The sequence below is a fragment of the Panthera onca genome, chromosome C2 (genome assembly GCF_046562875.1).
Source record: "Panthera onca isolate mPanOnc1 chromosome C2, mPanOnc1 haplotype 2, whole genome shotgun sequence".
In the NCBI taxonomy this organism is placed as follows: Eukaryota; Metazoa; Chordata; class Mammalia; order Carnivora; family Felidae; genus Panthera; species Panthera onca.
In genome coordinates this window covers 58,203,882-58,222,389 of record NC_138347.1, presented here as the reverse complement: position 1 = coordinate 58,222,389, position 18,508 = coordinate 58,203,882, and the positions used below count along the sequence as shown (strand labels likewise).

The following is an 18,508-nucleotide window of genomic DNA, read 5'->3' as shown; positions in this document are numbered from 1 at the left end:
AAGTACCAACACCTGAAATTGCCTTATTATACGGGAGGTTTACATTTAGTTTTATAAGAAACTTCCAGATCTTTCCCCAAAGAGGTCGTTCCATTATATATTCCCAGCAACAAAATATGAGACTTCTGGTTGCTTCAGAGCCTCACCAACATTGGCACGATTAGTCTTTTTAATTTTAGCTATTCTAGTGGGTATGTAAAGATATATAACAGTGTTTCAATATGCATTCTTTTGATGAAGAATAAGGCTGAGCAGTTTGTAATGTGCTTATTGGCCATTTGTATGTCTGCTTTTTGAAGTTCTTGTTCAATTCTTCTACCTATTCTTTTTTTTCTTTTTTCTTTTAATTGTTGAGCTGTAGAAGTTATTTATATATTCTAGATGCTAGTATTTTCTCAGATATGCTTTTTGATATTTTATCCTTGCCCATATGTTGCCTATTAATTTTCTCAATGGCATATTTTGGTGAGTTGAATTCCTTAGTTTTAATGGAGTCTAACTCATCAATTTTTCTCTTATAATTTATGTGACCTATCTAGGAGACTTTTGCCTAGTCCCAAGTCACAAAAATATTTTCCTGTTTTCTTCTATAAGCTTTATGGTTTTAGCTTTCCTGTTAGATCAAAGATCTACCTCCAGCTAATTTTCATGTATGGTATGAAGGAGGTGGTCAGGGTTCACTTTCCCATCTGGATATACAGTTACTCCAGGAGTATGTGTGGCTTCTTAATGGACCAGTGCTTACTCAGTGGTCTCACAAACACAGCCTGTGAGTTACATTTTACAATTTGAGGGTTTTCTATGTGATAGCCAGAATGTTTTGTCCAAAGCAGCTCACAATTTAGTGACATAAACAAATGACAACAATTTAATGTGATGCCTTCTGTATTAGCAGGAAATGGAAATATCATGGGCGGTACAGAAACTTCATAGCTTTGCATCATGGGAAAAATAGCTCACTGAATACCTGATAAGCTGAGAAGACCGTGAGGAAGACAAAAACTGTGGCTTACGTTTTGGTTAAGGGACTGGGGATTTTTTAGGAAGAATTTGCTCTAGGCAAAAATTGAAAATAAGTTCATCTTAGTGGACTTCTTTCTCTTGTGGTGACACTGTCCTTGGTTGTCATCTTCTCCTTTCCTTTTCTCTTTCAGAGCTGCCCTTCCTAACCTCTCCGTAGTCTCGACAACCTTATCGAGACCTCGGTACCATTTTGCCTTCCTTTCTCTTTTCCTCTTACCGTGACAATGATGGTCAGTCCTGCGTTGCTTCCCTCACTCAGTGGACTTGATAACTGGCCAGGGGCTAAAACGCATCTCATAAGTCAATTTGCATTTTTATATTAGTAGTCTAATTGGGATTTAAGAAACCACGATCACATGAGTAATTACATTTTTAACTGGGTCTCCTGAAGACTTAATAACCTCAACTTGACCTCAGCTTATTTAATTTCTTTGCACCTCAGTCTATCCCCCTGTAAAGTGGGGATAATAATACTACTAACTTCATACAGAGTTTTGAAGAATTAAATAAGGTAATACATGTGAAGTGCTTGGAACTACGCGTGGGATATAGTAAGCACCATGTAAGTGTTTGGCACGAGAGAAGGAATCATAGATGGTAGAGTGTAGGGTAGAGATATTTGAAGGCCGAGAACAAAGCGCCACAAATAGTCTTCCCTTGGCGATAGAGGCTTGGAATACATACAGTGGCCCACAGGAAGGCCACTGCAGTCCAGAGCCTGATCCATTCAAGACTTCTTTTTAAAATGTACTAGTCAGGGGCAGCTGGCTGGCTCAGTTGGTAGAGCATGAAACCCTTGATCTCGGGGTCGTGAGTTCAAGCCCACGTGGGGTGTAGAGCTTACTTTAAAAAATAATGATAATCTGCCAGTCAGTGTTTAGGTATGTAATGCTGGCGCCATCTTCTGGTCACCATGGGAAAATGAGAATTAAAGGCTTGGTGGCAACTCCAGGTGACTCCAGCCGGAGCCAAACCACAGGGGATCCCTGGAGCCTGAGCAGAGAAATGTGGGAAATGTGCGGTCTCCGGTGACAAAGAGCTCTGTGTCAGCCTCAGGTTGCTCGTATCAACCTTTCCTCAAGGCAAGGATCAAATAACCAGGATTACGTACAACGACAGGAAAATGTAGAACTCATTGTGAGGAAAAACTGCTTTGTTTTCTGAACTCCTGGCCTTTATTTACCAAGGGGGGATCAGTGCAGAAGGGTGAGCCAGATACTGCTGATAGGCCTGTGAAGCACCAGGCCCCACGAGCAGAGCAGTTGCTTAGAAACTTCCCTTTGCCTTTGAAGCCCACTGGGAACAACGCTGGCCCTCTCCGTTTCTGGGTTTCTCTACAGGTAGAGTTGGCATGCCTACTTTGTGCCAGGCACTGTGGTAGGCATTGTCACGTAAGATTCTACAGTTTTGTGCAGTATTACTAATCCTCTTTAAGTGGCGAGAAAGGGACAGATCAGAGACCTCAGGAAACTTGTCCAAGGCCACCTGTTAAGAGACAGCATTAGTTTGCTAGGGCTGCCATAGAAAACGCCTGACTGGGTGGCTTACACAACAAAAATGTATGTTCTCCCAGTTCTGGAGGCTAGAGTCTGAGACTGAGATGTTGACAGGTTTGGTTTGAGTCTTGTCTCCGTGGCTTGCAGATGGCCACCTTCTTGCTGTGTTCTCACATCAGCTTTTCTCTGAGCACACCCATCCCCGGAGTCTCTCTGTCCAAATTCCCTCTTCTTATAAGGAGACCAGTCCGACTGGATTAGGGCCCACTCTAACGACCTCATTTTAACTTAATCACTTCTTTAAAGACCCTCCAAATACAGTCACATTCTGAGAAACTGGGGCCTGGGGCTCTAACATATGAATTTCCAGGGCACATAATTCAGCCCATAACAGGGACCAAGTCAGGTTTCAGTCTCAGGCGTCTGATTTCAGTCTGTGTCCCTTTCTATGGCCTCATGGCTGCTCTGTCCTTGGGCTTAGGCATAACCTTTTTTCCAGTTGATTTCAGTGTGAGTCCAAGGTTTCTAAGAATCTAGGGGCAACTACCATAGAAATTCAGTCAGAATGGCTGTATTTTTCATGGCTTCCTTTCAGGGTGATGAACCATAGCAAACAAGATCTCAGGTCCAAAATTTCACCCAAGAGTTAGGTTAACTTCCCACTGAAAAAGAAAAAAAAAGGCACCTCTACATTTGTGGGAAAATATACCTGATCTTTTTCCTCTTGGTGCAGCTGATAACCAGTGCCCAGGACCAGTCTGACAGCACCCTTGTACCTTAGTTAGGACAGACTTTTGGCATGTTGGAGTTGCTTCTTGGCTATGCTTCTTCAACTGCCCAGAGAAAATAACAGCTGCATGTCATGCTGGGGGTTTGGGAACAAACTCTTGACTGAGTTTCTCCCGTCTGTGGATGTGGAGGCCTGGCAATGCTTGCTGCCATGTACTATTCTTGAGACCAGCATGGTGGAGAGGCCCAAGTGTCTTTCCAGTCTCGAGACACCTGCTTGCTATCAGTGGGCAAGGGCTCGGCACACTAGGATCTCTTGGCTTTGGGCATTTGCCGCCATCATTACTACTAAGGTCAAGACTTTTGTGCTTCATTTGCAGCCAGATTAAAGTTCTAGGAGTTGACAAGTATGCAAGACATTGTGACTTTGTGGGTTCACAGCTGTAATCAAGAAGATACGACCAGATTCAGGTACTAGTAAGACAATTACAGGCCAGTGGAGCAGAAAGGAGCAGAGCAATGAAATATGCTATATTCAAGTCAGTGGTAAATATGGAAAAGGGCAACATTACCCTAACTCTGAGTATTGACTCAGAGTCTCAGAGTATTGACCCTTACCAGCTATGTGGGTCCGAGTCACTTAACTTTACTGAGTCCCATCTGAAATGGGGACAACAATGTGCTCTAGACAATATGCCCACCTGGAGGCTGGCTTAATTTAAGAATGAAATGAAAACATCTGTAAGAAGGTAATTCATATTCTGAGTTACAGTATGCAGATATAATGTATCCTTATTTTTAAATACTTCCTCTCCCTTATTAGTTCAGCTCCTGGTACAGGCTTTATTATAGTTATTTTCACAATGTTTATAGAAATGTACATGTTTATTTTTCCTGATAGACTTAAGTTCCATGAGGACAGAGACTATATTGTTAACCTTGTATCTTTATTTTATTTTTTGTTTACCTTGTGTATTTTATTTATTTATCTTTTGTTTACCTTGTATCTTTAGACCTAGCTCCTCCCAAGTACTCAATCTTTGTTGGACTAATGAATGAATGAATGAATAAATAAATAAATAATGTTAATCCATAAATTTACCAAATGCATGCGGAAAATAGTGTGGATACATGAACATATATTATAAAAAAAAGAAAGTTTGTAATTCTGGGTCTTTCAGAGATATATCGTTGGTTTATGACATTCTCTTTTCCAAGTTCAGCACAAGTAATTTAGTCAAAACTTAATAGAGTCACAAAGTAAGGGTTTCTGGTTTTGTTCATGGCCAACATAAGGCAACATAGGAATTTTCAGCAGCGAACAAAAGTGCAGGTGCTCCCTGCTATGTGAACTCCTGCCAGGTAAACTCCTGTTATCTGGAATGATGCTATCCAAACGCAGAACCAAGCAGGCAGGGACACATTTTTGGAAGAACCTTTCTCTATGTAAACGCTGGTGCTTACCACCTGGAACTCAGGAACCAAAGTGAGTCTTGTAAATATCCTTTATCACCCCAACACTTCCTCAGCTTGGATAACACGGTTGCTCTGTTATCCAAATGTATTTGTAACATTCCCTTTATCCATGTCCATATCCATAGGCACACACACACACACACACACGCGTGCGTGTGTGTGTATATAAGTATCTGGAGCTTCTCCTACCTAATTGTACAGTGAGAATAAATTGTGCTCTGAGGAAGTATTTCAAGCTGTGACAGTGCAGGTGGCATCCTCAGTTGCTTCTTAAGATTCATGGTCACTATGGAAGGGACAAACCGTGCCAGGCTATCTCTGCATACCTAGCACCTAGCACAGCTGCCTCACTTAATGCTTCTTTTTTTTTTTAATTTTTTTTTTAACGTTTATTTATTTTTGAGACAGAGAGAGACAGAGCATGAACGGGGGAGGGTCAGAGAGAGTGGGAGACACAGAATCTGAAACAGGCTCCAGGCTCTGAGGTGTCAGCACAGAGCCCGACGCGGGGCTCGAACTCACGGACCGCGAGATCATGACCTGAGCCGAAGTCGGACGCTTAACCGACTGAGCCACCCAGGCGCCCCACTTAATGCTTCTTAAATGAGTGAGTACTTGGGCCGGCTGCAAGGGCAGGGCAAGTTCACAGTGTGACCACGTGCCAGAAATGAACAGAGTGCCGTTGGCTTAAAGTGCTTTGCCTTAGCATCAAAGTTCGGAGAGTAGTTACGGTATACTGTATATTCCAACAAAGTATTCAGAGATCCTTTGGCCACAGTTAATGCAAACCACCTCAAATGCACAGATTTTTCAAATATAAGGTTTTCTGTTTTGTCATTATTCTAAATGTTCAAACTATACAATTTTACTGTTGATTCAAAAGAGAATCAAGTTTGTTTTGTTTTTTTTAAACCTTACTTCTGGGGTGGAAGCAAATTTTTTTTTTTTTGTTAATGTTTATTTATTTCGAGAGAGAGAAAGACAGAGAGCACGAGCAGGGGAAGGGCAGAGAGACAGGGAGACAGATAATCCCAAGCAGGCTCTGTACTGTCAGTGTTCAAGTTAGAGGAAGCAAACTCTTACCTATGAACCAGAGTGTTCTTGAGGCCACCAACCAGGCCTCGGGCGATGGTCTTCACTCGGGGCGTGAGAATCGCTTGAGAGACATGGAAGGAGCCCCGTGGGGCCCGCTCACTCAGAGTGGTCTCCAAGAAGAGGATTAGTTTGCGCACACTTGTGGTGTTTGCCCAGGGCGCTGGGATCTTCTTTCCGGGCCACAGGAAGGGGTATTGCTTGTAGAAGGGGCAGTGATAGAAAATAAGAACCTGAAACATTCAAAACAGAAAAAGGAGAGCAATTTATGAACAAGCTGAGTGTTAACTCCCTGCTTTGTCCTGATTGCTAGGATTAAAGACAAATGAATACAAGCATATAGAAATTAAATCATTATATTTAATATATATTTATATTAATTATAATATGTTATATATTATATATATTATATATGTATTTAGAAAAATCAGTAAGCAAAGGTTTAAGTACTTGTATATGACTTGAAGATTCTTAGCTTTATTTTTGTCACAAACACCTCTAGAAGTATGACAAAATCCCAAACCCCTTCTCAGATTATGTTTTAAATGAATGTATAAAATAAAATAGGATTACAAAAGAAATTATTAAGAGTGAAATATAGCTATTAACATATTATTAAGTTTATAATAAATTAATGTATATGCTTCACATTAAATAAAAGTATTTTGTTGTAAGTGCACTAAGTTCCATCATTTTGAGTTAATGATGAATTTAAGTGATATTTCAAATAACTGAAACGTAATATGGAAATAGCTGTGATTTCTATGGGGACAAAGTCACCCGTACGGCCGATAGTGCTATGGCTGACTGCCTGCACTCGTTGTCGATGAGTATACTAATTTTCAGCTAAAGGTGACAGGGAACAAATATGTAGATTTTTCCCATGCAAATTCACAGCCTACTTAAATTCTACCCATGCCCCTTCCCTTGGGGCTCTGAGCCCCTGATGGAGAGCCCTGTGGCTGGCGCGGTCTACAAGTTATGGCTCCTACGGTCGTGAAACTGACACTCCTGGGGTTGTGACCAACACATTGAACTAATCTGGGAGTGCCTAGAATTTCAACAGTGCGAGCTGACTGAATGAAATAACCCTTCCCACGAGGGCGTGGGAGGGCACTACTCCAGGCAGGGATGACTTCCAGGAGGCAATGAGTCTCCAGCGGGGCCTCTGGGGACTGGTAGTGATTTTTGAAAATAATTAGCAAGCCACAGTCACAGCATTAATTAGTTTCTGAGAGGCAGCTGAGGGACAGGGAATTGCTATTTTGATTGTCCCAATTCAGAGCTCTGCTGCCTAGGTTTCTAGAAGTAATAGAGTCCCCCTGCTCCCAGGCACCAGTAATCTCTTCCTGGAGGAATGTCCAGCGTGTTTACACTCCCTGGACCGCAATCCTCAGATAGCTAGCCCGAGAGCATAATCCCCCAGGCACCCAAGAAGGAAGGCTATGAATGTGTGTCTCCTTTGCAGTGTGTTTAGCTAGTGACTAAGGTGCCTGACCAACTGCTCCTGGGGGCCTAGAGCAAGGGTGCACCAGGCTGGATGCACCCAACAGGCAAATAGTTGTTCTTGCTGTTTTTAATGGTGTTGAGTAATGTCTGACTGACTGCTAATGATGCCTGTGGTAAACACGTGTGTTAATGAGGTTAATCACAGGCTCATAGTAAGCAGATTGCCTGGGAGATTGGGAGGATTTCCCGCTGGCGGTGTAATTGGCTGGCTGGAAGGCTGGGGTCTCCAGCCTGGGGAAGGGGAGAAAGCTGGCCTTGGAAATGGACTGTGGGAGAGGCGGGAGGCTGTGCGATCCTTCTCCGGCAGGCCATTTTCAGAGCTGCCTGGACCCTGAGCAGTGTCAGGGGATAAGAGGAACATGCTATTCTTTAGTCTGCCTTGGAAAAGGTGTAAGGAGTACAAATTGTACAAAAGGGGCTTTATGCCTTTCCTCAAGAGACTTCTTGAGCAATCTGACCCTAAGAGTTATAGGGAGAATTTCTGCTGACAGCAGGAGGCTGACCTAGCAAACCAACCTTATTCTATGGAATTCTAGGGCAGTAACTCTTGCCCCAGGGCCTGTGTTTCGCATCTGCCTCCCTCCATTGCCCTGCTATATTTTTCTCTCCCTTCCAGCTCAGCAATTTATGTTCAGGGTTTCTCTTGAGGCTCAGATTTGAAATCGAATTTCTTTTGAGAATTATTCCTTGATTGACCTCCTCTTATTTTGATGAGTCCTTTACTGGCGGCCCCTGGGCTGTAGATTTATGCTATGTACTATTTTTCAATTGATTGATTACAAACCCCTCTCTTCATAGAGTGCAGGTAGGGCAGTTTTATCCTGCAATTGTATATCGGTCGTTTTGTATTTTAGGAGTGTTATGTACTCCCACCTTCTCATTAAGATTCGAAATACTGCCACATTGTAGAATAAATCTTCTAATTCACTGTACCTCAAAACCCATAGCCGCTACGCACATGTATCAGTGAGCTGGGACGTAACTGTCGGGTAAATGAAATTTGACTGAATGGTAGTACACTTCGTGCTATTAAATTGTAGTGATAAAATACTCAGGGGGTTACATGCCAGGCAGCTCATTACATAATGAATATTTAAAGTTTAACCACCAGCACAGGGTAGGTGACTGATGACTGTGAGGTCTCTGTTTAGGTTTTAAGAAGAGACACAGCAAGGAAAACTTCGGGAAGCGAAGAACAGGGAGATCCTCCAATTCAAATGGATGACAGGCTCCCTTTTTCTGATATGTCATCGTAATCTCTTCCCTTCGTAATTTGAGGTGTGTGGTAGTTGGAAGACACAGATTAGCCCATACTTGAAAATGAGGATAGCTCGTCCCCCTGCTGCTAGAAATTCACTGTCCGTCCTAGTCAGTATTCCTGAAGATAACCTGTTACTCTTGCAGACTTCCAAACAATTTCGTATGCAGGAAGGCATTCCATCCAGGATACTCCCTGGGCACAAAGTATTAAATCCATATTTATGACAGATATCTGATTATCAAACTTAGCTTTACTCAGATTTGTTCTTACCTGAATCCCAAATTCAAAGGCCCTCCTACAGGTCTCTAGCCCTTTCTTCCATTCTGCTAACTCTCTGTGACTCTCTGATAATAGGGGCTCATGGATAAGGAGAACATGTTTTTATGAGCGTAACCCACGATATTTGTTGTGAAAACCACCAAGGTGAGGGAACGGCGCTGGGACGGCATCAGAAGCTGCGGGAGCTCTGGGGAGCCAGGCAGGCTGCGGCTCAATCCTGGCTCTTGCCACTCACTAGCAATGTTCTCTCCGGCAAGAGGCTTAGCCTCTCTGTAAGTCTCATCTATAAGATGAGGATAATAACAAACACCTACCTCATAGTGCTGCAGAGAGGATTAAATGTGCCAATCCATGTACCAAACACGGAGCAGAGAGGCTCAATAAATGTTAGCTGTTAAGGTGACATTGTTATTACTATTATTTCATATCGTAAGAGAGACTCCACTGAGAGAAAAATCTCTCCAAATTAGGCCTTAGAGTCTGAAAAAATATCAACTTAGGTTCAGGGGCAGAGGTGTGATAAATATTTGGCAAACTATCACAAAGTTTCAGCGAGGAAAAGTGGTTTGGAGAAATTTTAAGAGATACTAAGAGTTAACTCATTAGCCTCTGTGGAGTCAGACGTTTATTTAGCCCTTTTATAGGTGTGCAAAACCACCTGGCATCTCCAGTTACTGAGGCCAAACCTGGGAGGCAACCTTGAAGCCTGTTTCTTTTGCACCCTGAATCCCGTCCACTAGCAAACCTTGTCGGCTCCACCTTCTGGTAGATTCCAAATCTGACCACTTGCTACCAATGCTCTCCTCACCGGTTCCCCTCCTACCCCTGGCTTCTTCCTAACACACACAGAGACTCCATTAACGTGTAATTCAGGGCACAGCACCCTGTGCTCAGAACCCTCTCACAACCTTCCTCCCTCAGAGTGAGAGCCGGAGTACCTAACCAATCACCCACGGGCTCTGATCTTCGCTGCTCTGCTCTTCAGCCCCGTGCCCCTGCTTCTCCTCAAAGACGTCAGGCACTGGCTGGTTCCTGTGCTGGCAAAGTTCTTCCCCCAGTGTCCACACGATTAACTCCCTCGAATGTCTACCCTGATCAACCTATTTACAATTGAGATCGACCCTCCAACCCACAGAACGCTGGTTCCTCCTAATCACACTTGCCTTTCTGTTTTCATTGCTTGCATCCCTTTGTAGCATTTTCTGTAATGGTTTTGTTATGATGATGATCTATGATCTATTTCCTTGCACCTGAATGAAAGCCCCATGAAGGCAAGGATCTTTGTTTTATTTACTAATTTATCTCAGGTGCTTAGACTGGTGCTTGGCACATACTTGGGTGTTCAATAAATATTTGCAAGTGAAAAAGCTTTAATTGATTTTTAATTAAAAGCTCTTCCCCAAGTTCAAAAATAACTGCCTCTTTAAGATGCTTTGGTTGATGTGCGTGTAGGAGTAAGTGAGCAGCTGTGAATGAAAGGGACTTGTTTTTTTTCTTTTTTTAAAGATAGTCCAAATGGGAGGCTGACCTTTCCTGAAGCTCCCCTCTCCCATTATCTATCATCCTGTGGGATCAGAGCAGCATATATCTGAGGCCCACATTCCTTTTCTGGACGTTCCTCAAAGCCTAGTTTGGAGGCTCTACTAAGCTTAAGGGATCTAGGAATTCTCTCCAGCCTGGATCCCTTTGTTGAGCTCTTCCTTCCTTAACTCTCTCCAGCCATGACCCCAAATCTGTGAAGGGAGCCTTTTAAAATGCTAAGCCTCTGAGTCGAATCACTTACATGCTTTGTCAGCTAATGCAGGGATTTTCTGACATTGAGGTAGAGGCAGAATGGACCGGCCTATCCCTGAGGGGAAGTAGGAGCCTGAAAATGGGATTCTATGGGAGATAAAGAAAGTGGTAATCACCAACTGGTCCAATTTCACCACACTGTTGTGCGCTGGTTCTGGCCAGGCCATTCAAAGGCAACCTAGATGCTTCTAACAGTCTGCCAAGCAAATTGTAAATACTTGGCAGGTGTCAATCCCAGTTCACAAGCGCCCAGGAACTGGTGTGTGTACATTGAACACTCCAAATCATCTCTGCCCTCCAGCCTAAGAGCTCTGGGGTGAGCTGCCCTCCAGCTGGTGATATAGAAAAGGGAGAAGGGGGGCTCCTGGGTGGCTCAGTCGGTTAAGCGTCCAACCCTTGATTTCGGCTCAGGTCATGATCTTGTAGTTTGTGAATTCGAGCCCTCAAGTCGCTTCCATGCTGGCAGTGCTTGGGATTCTCTCTCCCTCTCTCTCTGCCCCTCCCCTGCTTGGACATTCTCTCTCTCAAAATAGGTGAAAAATAAAATAAAAAGCAGACAGACTTACGTTCGTGCCCTTGCAAGCATGTCTGTTTCCGCTTACCTGGCACTTCTTCTCCCACAGGGCCTGCAGCGTCATGCTCTCCACGCTGCAGGCTGAGCACAGCTTGTTTCCAAAGGCCTCCTGGATCCGGAGAACTAGGCGTTTGTGGTGGGCCTCATCCATGGCGTAGAAGTGGTTGAAATCCAGGAAGACAATCTCTTGGGGGTGCTGTGTAAGAAATGAGTCAATCTCCATCAGCCCATCCGAGACCTTGATGCCAAAAAGTCCGTGGATGAAGTAGATCTCCTGGTCGGCATCCCCGGGTTTAGAAGACACACGTAGGTCGAAGTAGCGGATCCCAGCTTCCAGCTGCTCTCGGAACGTCAGGTTCTGAGTCACGGACCATTTCTTCATTAGCTTCTTCACCAAGGAGATCCTGGCGAGGCGTTTGATGGCTGGGGTTTGGTCAGGCCCCACTGGGGACTTTTCATCTACCCAGTAGCTAAATGAATCATGTGAGCCTGTGCAAAGCAACAGAGGTGAGAAAAGCGGTTGAGACTGGAGCTGGGAAAAATAAGCCAGCTGATAAGGAAACAGCTCAAAATTAGCAAATACACACAAAAAATGTAAATGAACACTTGCAGAACTTTCCAAGCTTGCTATAAGCACAAATAAAAGTCATGTAGTCTTATTAGCAGCTTGTTAAGCGTGGAATATGGCTGTAATTCTCGTATATTACTCACAGAAGGTGAATTAATAAATACCCGTTTGGAGAGCTGCTTAGAAACATGCTGAGAAAGAGGAGCTTTAAAATATTCATACCACTTGATCCAGTAATTTCATTTCAGGAAAGCTATTCTGGGGAAATAAATTAATGTTTGGAAAACAAAGATGTTTGCTAAAGAATATTCCTAAGACGACAAACTGAGGTGGCTGACGTGTCTCTTACAGAAGGTGGCTTAATGCTGGCATATCTGCTTTATTCATGCAGCCATTGACACAAAGATGAAAACCCTACATCTATCTCGATCATTCTGGGACAGGCATTTAAATTCCAGGAAAGGCAGAATTTTAAAGAGGACAATTGCTATTATGTATACTATTTTTTATGTTATTGTACATGCTATTTTACTATTGTAAACACCTGAGTCAGTGGGAATAATTTCTTGACAAATCAGATAATGATTTTTAAGAGCTCAACACAGGTTACTCAACAGAACCCTCTTTTTGGACACATATTTTAAAAAGTCAAATTGGCTATTAAATGATCAAATGTACGTTCCATTCCTCTGCCTTCGAGAAAAGAGGGTAGTTATCCACCTAGACACTGAGATGATCTTATTGTTATAAAGTCTAAGTGACTATGACAGACACAGTTCTAACTCTGGTATGAAAAAATTTCAGGAGTAACTTAAAGTGAAAATTATCGTGTTGGGGGGGGGGGGTGTGCGCGCGTGCGTGTGTGAAAATTATCTCTGACAGGTATCTTTCATTTGTCATTGGTTTCTATCTACCAGCAGCTAGATGGCTCTGTGACTGGCTCTGACACTGGGGACCCCACATAGGTGACTGCACTTGGCAAGCAAAGTGTAGGAGGAGAATGTCCTTGTTCTGACCTTACTAACTTTGTTCTTAACCACTAACACCCATTTTAGAACCAAAATTATTTATTTATTTATTTATTTATAATTTTTTAAAGTCTATTTATTTTTTTGGGGAGAGGCAGTGCAAGCAGGAGGGGGCAGAGAGAGAGGGAAACAGAGAATCCCAAGCAGGCTCCGGGTTGTCAGTGCAAGACCTGACTCGGGGCTCGAACTCACAAACTGTGAGATCATGACGTGAGCTGAAACCAAGAGCCAGATGCCTAACTGACTGAGCCACCCAGGTGCCCCTAGAACCAAAATTTTTTAATTCATAGGGTTCATTATTATCAATTATTCTTTTGACTAAATTTTAATTTTTTTTAATGTTTATTTATTTTTGAGAGAGACAGAACGCGAGAGGGTTAGGGGCAGAGAGAGAGGGAGACACAGAAGCAGAAGCAGGCTCCAGGCTCTGAGCTGTCAGCACAGAGCCCGACGCGGGGCTCGAACTCACAAGCTGTGAGATCATGACCTGAGCCAAAGTCGGACTCTCAACCGACTGAGCCACCCAGGTTCCCCTTGACTAAATTTTAAATATATGTTATTTCCATTTTCTTTTAAAATAAATCAATCTGGGATGGCTTTACTATTTTATCTTCTCAGAAATAAAGCAAAAAAGAAAAAAAGAAAAAAGGTGACAAGAAATGTTTTGTTATACAGTCTCTAGAACATGGAGGCTATTCAGTAACTATTAAGAAAAAGCATATTTATTAATCCTTAGGCAAAGTCAATTTTACAAGCGAGAAAATTACTAGCATATTTCAGGTAAAAAAATTGCCATTACTAACAGAAATGTGGAGCAAGTCCCCCTGGATTTTCCGTATTGGTTGTTTCTGTTAATGAGACTCACTGGATACTTGCCTAATGCTCTGTTCCTTTGGCTTATGCAGCAACAGGAAATCTTTATACCTCCTCATTGAGAGATTTATTATGAATACATTATACATTGATGGTGAACAGCCAGTTCTCTCTTCTTTTTAAATTGTACTAGCAGCCCAGCTGTTCAGGACTGAGTGTGTAATATAGTGTGAGGCACACGTTGAACTTAATTCTTCCCTGGGTCTCAGGGAATAGCCATTATCCAAGCACGGAGAAGAGACAAATCCCTTCTGGTGTTCTCTTGGTGCTGAGCCCAGTTTCAACCTCCAGACAGAGATGTGCTAACAACCTCCAATGCTTTTCTTCATGCCCGAGGGTTGTGCAGCAATGTGACAGCAATGGGGCCCCAGGGACCATTTCTGAATACACAGGGACACACACGGTGCCCAGGCCATCCCGCAGAAGAGGGAGGGTGTGCACATTCCTTAGGAACACTGAGTCTATCTCTTTGTTCCCTTCTCCAATTCCTCTTTTCCTTTCTGACATCCTATGTGCAGTGCCATACCCCTCCATCCCCTTGATAGGAAAGGATGGGACAATGGAACAGATTGTTTGCTGAATGTTCTACAGCATTGTCCTACCTACACTACCTACAGCAGTCAAAGCCAGCCATCACTCATTAACCACTACCAATATTTTTGCTTTTCCACCTTTTTTGGTTTTTTTTCCCCAGGAAGCTTTTACCTCATATAGAGTGAGTGAAGTAACCTTCAGGCCTGAGTGCGTTTAACTAGTTGTTTTTCAAAACACAGGGTAAAAATACCCTCCCTTCTCCTGCACATAGAATATTTACAAGTCACGCAATTTGCTAACAGTTCTTATAAAAAGAAAATCCTAATATTGTATAGCCTGAATTCATTAGCAAGATTTCTTCTTCCTATACTCGATAGAAGTTATTTTACTTTTTAAGGTTGCCTATAGTGACGGCTCCTTCTCCCCCTTTGCCCTGGGATGCGTGCATTAAATTCATGCATTCCTCCAGAAGAGGAGGAAATGTCTGTTTAATTGGCCCTGGCCTTATTGTTGTGTGGGAGTTAAGGACGGCAGCTCCATGAGCTCTGGTTTGCTTTATCATAAGGTTTGAAACAGTTTTAGGACCTCATCCTGCTGGGACTTCTGCCGTGGACAGTATTTTTGCTGCTTACTTATTTTTGCTTAACTACCGACAGTACCTATGCATCCTCACTCATCCCTCTCTGTGGCTCATCGATCTCTAACATAGGTTTAACTGGTGCCCTTTACCTTAAGAAGGAAACAAAGCACTTTCCCTCACGTCTTATCCCTTGCAGCCACTGTCTTCCTTTTCTTCATGCTCAAACTTTCCAAGGTTGCCCAGCCCTGCTGCCTTTGCCTCTTTTTCTCCACTCCCTCCTTCCCGCCTGAGGCCATCTCCTGTCCTGATCCTTAGAACCTTTCAACCAACCCAAACGGCTTAATTTTTCTGGGTTTCTCTGACGGTTTGCTAAGTCAGCTTTTTTTTTCTGGAACCTTCCATCCCCATGTGTCCTGTGATGCAAACTTCTAGATGTTCCTATTCTTCTGTTACCACTCTCCTTCTGTCTCCTTTGCTGGTTCCTCTTCCTCCTTGCCCCCAGATGTAAGTATTTTCCAAGGATCTGTTCTCTATTTTCTTCCTTTTCCCACCTCCAGAGATCTCACCCATTCCCCAGGTTTCCCATAGCACCTTTGTGCAGATGACACCAAAATCTTCGTTTCAAGCTCCGATTCTAAATTCCAAACGTGTTTCCAAGTTCCTGTTGAACTCTCCCACCTCGATAGCCTGCTCACTGACATCAAATCGCGTATTTTCAGAGTCCAGCTACTCACGCTGTTCCTCTCACCCCTCAAAGTGCCTCTTCTGAGTTTCTGTTGGTAGTTCAGTGACTCGAACTTGAAACCTTGGATTTTATTCTCCCCTCTCCCTCACTCTCTTCATCCACCCAGTTACCAAAACTTTGCATTTGACTTTTGCAACATAGATCAAACTCACCTCTTCTTTAACCTTCAACGGATAACCCCCCTGCTCATACACTCATTATCTGTCATATAATCCGGACCAAAAGGACCCTGACCTAATCCCTTTCATTCCAGCCTCTCTCCAGTTTGTTCATATTCAAAAGTGAATCATCTCAAGATAAAGTGCTGATTATGTCATTTTCTTCTTCCTTCCCCCCTTCCAAATCAGATTCAAACTCCAAACACCGGTGTTCAGGACTCTTCTCTATGATCCCTGTGCATTAGTTTAGACTCCTCTCTCACCAGGTCTCTACACGAAGCCTGGCATCTGTTGGCATCCAATATCCGTGGATAGGCAGGCCTCCTCCTGGACTTAGTCCACTTCTTTAGCTGAACTTAACTTTCCATAAAATATTCTCTCACCTAACCCTGTCTACAGCTTCTCCCCAGCATTTGTAGCCCATAATGGACAAGCGGCTTACCCTATTTCTGTTTTCTCATCTGTGAAATGGGCTTAACAGTGCCTCTTGTCACAAAACTCGTTGTGAATATTGGAATGGGTACGGTGTGCTTGGAACAATGCTGACTTGTAGAAGTGCTGAGCTATTGCTATTCTTACTAGCCATGCTCTGTGAGTTAGAAACTGGAGGGAGGAGGGGTAATTAATTGGAAGTCCGCATCTTAAATATTTAGGGTCTGGAAGATTTTCTTTTCTGCACCTGAAGTGCTGTCCCTCTTCATCTATTGGTGGACATGAAGACAACAGCTTAGCTTTTACTTTGTTCACAGGAGCTGCCACTCTCTCTCTTGGTCACAGCCTAAGCTTTGTCATCACCCATTTCTAACATCTTAAAATTCAGTATCTTACTTTCTGAATTCTTACTTTCTGATCACAACTTACTTTTCTTCTGCCTCCTTGTGACTTGACTTCTATTCCCCCCAATGGGAGAGCCCCGTGTTGGCTCTACTTCTCCTTCAGCTATAACCAAGGTTGTCAATCGCCACTTTCATGTGTGGAATTATTACTTATAACTATTTGAAAGCTGTGAAGGTCACGGTTGGGGCACGTCTTCTGCCTATACATGCAGATCATGTGCACTGCCCAAAATGGACTTGGAAATATTAACATGATATTTTCTGACATACATCTTGACTATCAACAAATGTTTTTCTTCTTTCCTCCCATACTTCTCATTTATAGAGTGGACTCAATAAGGTTTAGGAACTACCAGACATCAAATATTAGATGACTATTTTCAGACTCTGGGTAGGGGATTTTGTTGTCATCTCAGGAACAGTCTACACAGAGCAAGAAATGTGGCCACACAAGCTCCTCCTTCATGTTCTGCACTCAATGGACTGCTAGCATCTCTAATGTTAGCCCTACAAAGGTGAGGCTTTTTTGTCCAATATTTGGAAAATTCTTTTCTGCTCACCTTGCATTTTCACAATTACTACTCTTTCTCCTACTGTTCCCTTATACAATCAACAGGCATTACAAATGTTTCCCTTTCCTGTTTTTAGGTGTACAAAACCCTGGCTAATGTATGTGAAAACACTTTGAAATCTAAATCAGGTGGTACACATCAGAATCCTCTCAGGGAGCTTTTAAACACAACAGTGCCCAAGACCCAATCCAGACCCATTGAGTCAGAATTTCTCTGGGGTGGGCGTTGAGAATGGAAAACTTGGAAAACCCCCAAGTGATTCTATTGTGCACCCAGGCTTGACACCTGCTGCCATAAATAGCAGGTCCTCTTTTCCCAACAAGCTTTCTGACTTCTGGGATCACCTTGTCCCGTTGGTCTTCTAGCACTTTCAAATCTTCAAATAATAATCGGGCGGACTGCCTTTCCCATATCTTGGTAAAAGCTTTCTTCACCATATCTTTCATTCCAGGAATTCCTACTTCCTGCCTTTTGATCAGTTGGATAACCACTGTTTGTTTGTGAAGAAGAAAAATATTGGGAGAACGTAACTTTCCTTACCACGCTTTCTAGTAAGTGATTCAATGAGGTTATGTAAGGTTAATAAGGACCTTTGAGATAGGGGCTGGGTTACAGAGTTCGGAATAAAGTCATCGTGGCAGCAAAATCATGAGGAAAGAGATCTGAATGGGAAGAGTTAGCAAGCTGTGTGCTCAATGTTATTTTCTCCTGGATAGCATTAGGTTACAAGATTGTCGAAGAGAACAGGTCCAAGAAAATAAGCTGGTCTTCTGGGCATCAGGGACAACCAGTTTGCTCTTCATCTGGAATACCAGTTGCTACTTGATTCTTTCTGAGGTTTGTTAGTTCGGAAGTACTAGATCTCAAGTGAGCACACAGCAGTTTTTAGTTACAGCATTTTCATTACCCATTTCTTGCAATTTGGAGTAGCAGCCATTTTTTTTTTTTTTTTTCTGAACTCACTTAATTAAAAGGAATTTAAAGCAAGCTTCTTGGGAAGCTGGTCTCTACATAAAATAGGAAATTCAAACCACACACCCTGAAATGATACATTTCATTAAAACACAATGGTAATTCAGATTACACGGTGACCTACAGCCACGGAAGGAAGACTGAGACGAGAGTTAAGTGAATAGTAGGAGAAAAAGAAACGCCTTATCACATCTCTGGGTGGCACTGGGGAAGTGGGGATGGTGACCCCATGACAAAGAACTTCTGACCTCACATATTTAAGAAAATCTCTACCCCCCTCCCCCGCCCACCCCCTAGATACTACTTCGCCTTTGGTGAGCCCTTCTAACTTTGAAGCCCATTAGCCCCCTCCAAGCTGGTTTACTGAAACCCATACTCCCACCACACACCATTCAATGTCTCTCTCGGT

At 43.0% G+C, this 18,508-nt stretch overlaps 1 protein-coding gene across 5 annotated transcripts in view; it reads right to left on the bottom strand.

Annotated features, from left to right (window-relative positions):
- PLCXD2 (phosphatidylinositol specific phospholipase C X domain containing 2) overlaps positions 1-18,508 on the bottom strand; it is a 50,445-nt gene that overhangs the window by 7,392 nt on the left and 24,545 nt on the right. For all 5 annotated transcript variants that reach the window (XM_081796577.1, XM_060640066.3, XM_060640065.3 and 2 more), the window contains 2 exons: positions 11,262-11,722; positions 5,808-6,049 (listed from right to left, as the gene is read on the bottom strand). In XM_081796577.1, the coding sequence (XP_081652703.1) occupies positions 5,808-6,049; positions 11,262-11,722 (703 nt within the window). The remainder of the gene's footprint in view (positions 1-5,807; positions 6,050-11,261; positions 11,723-18,508) is intronic.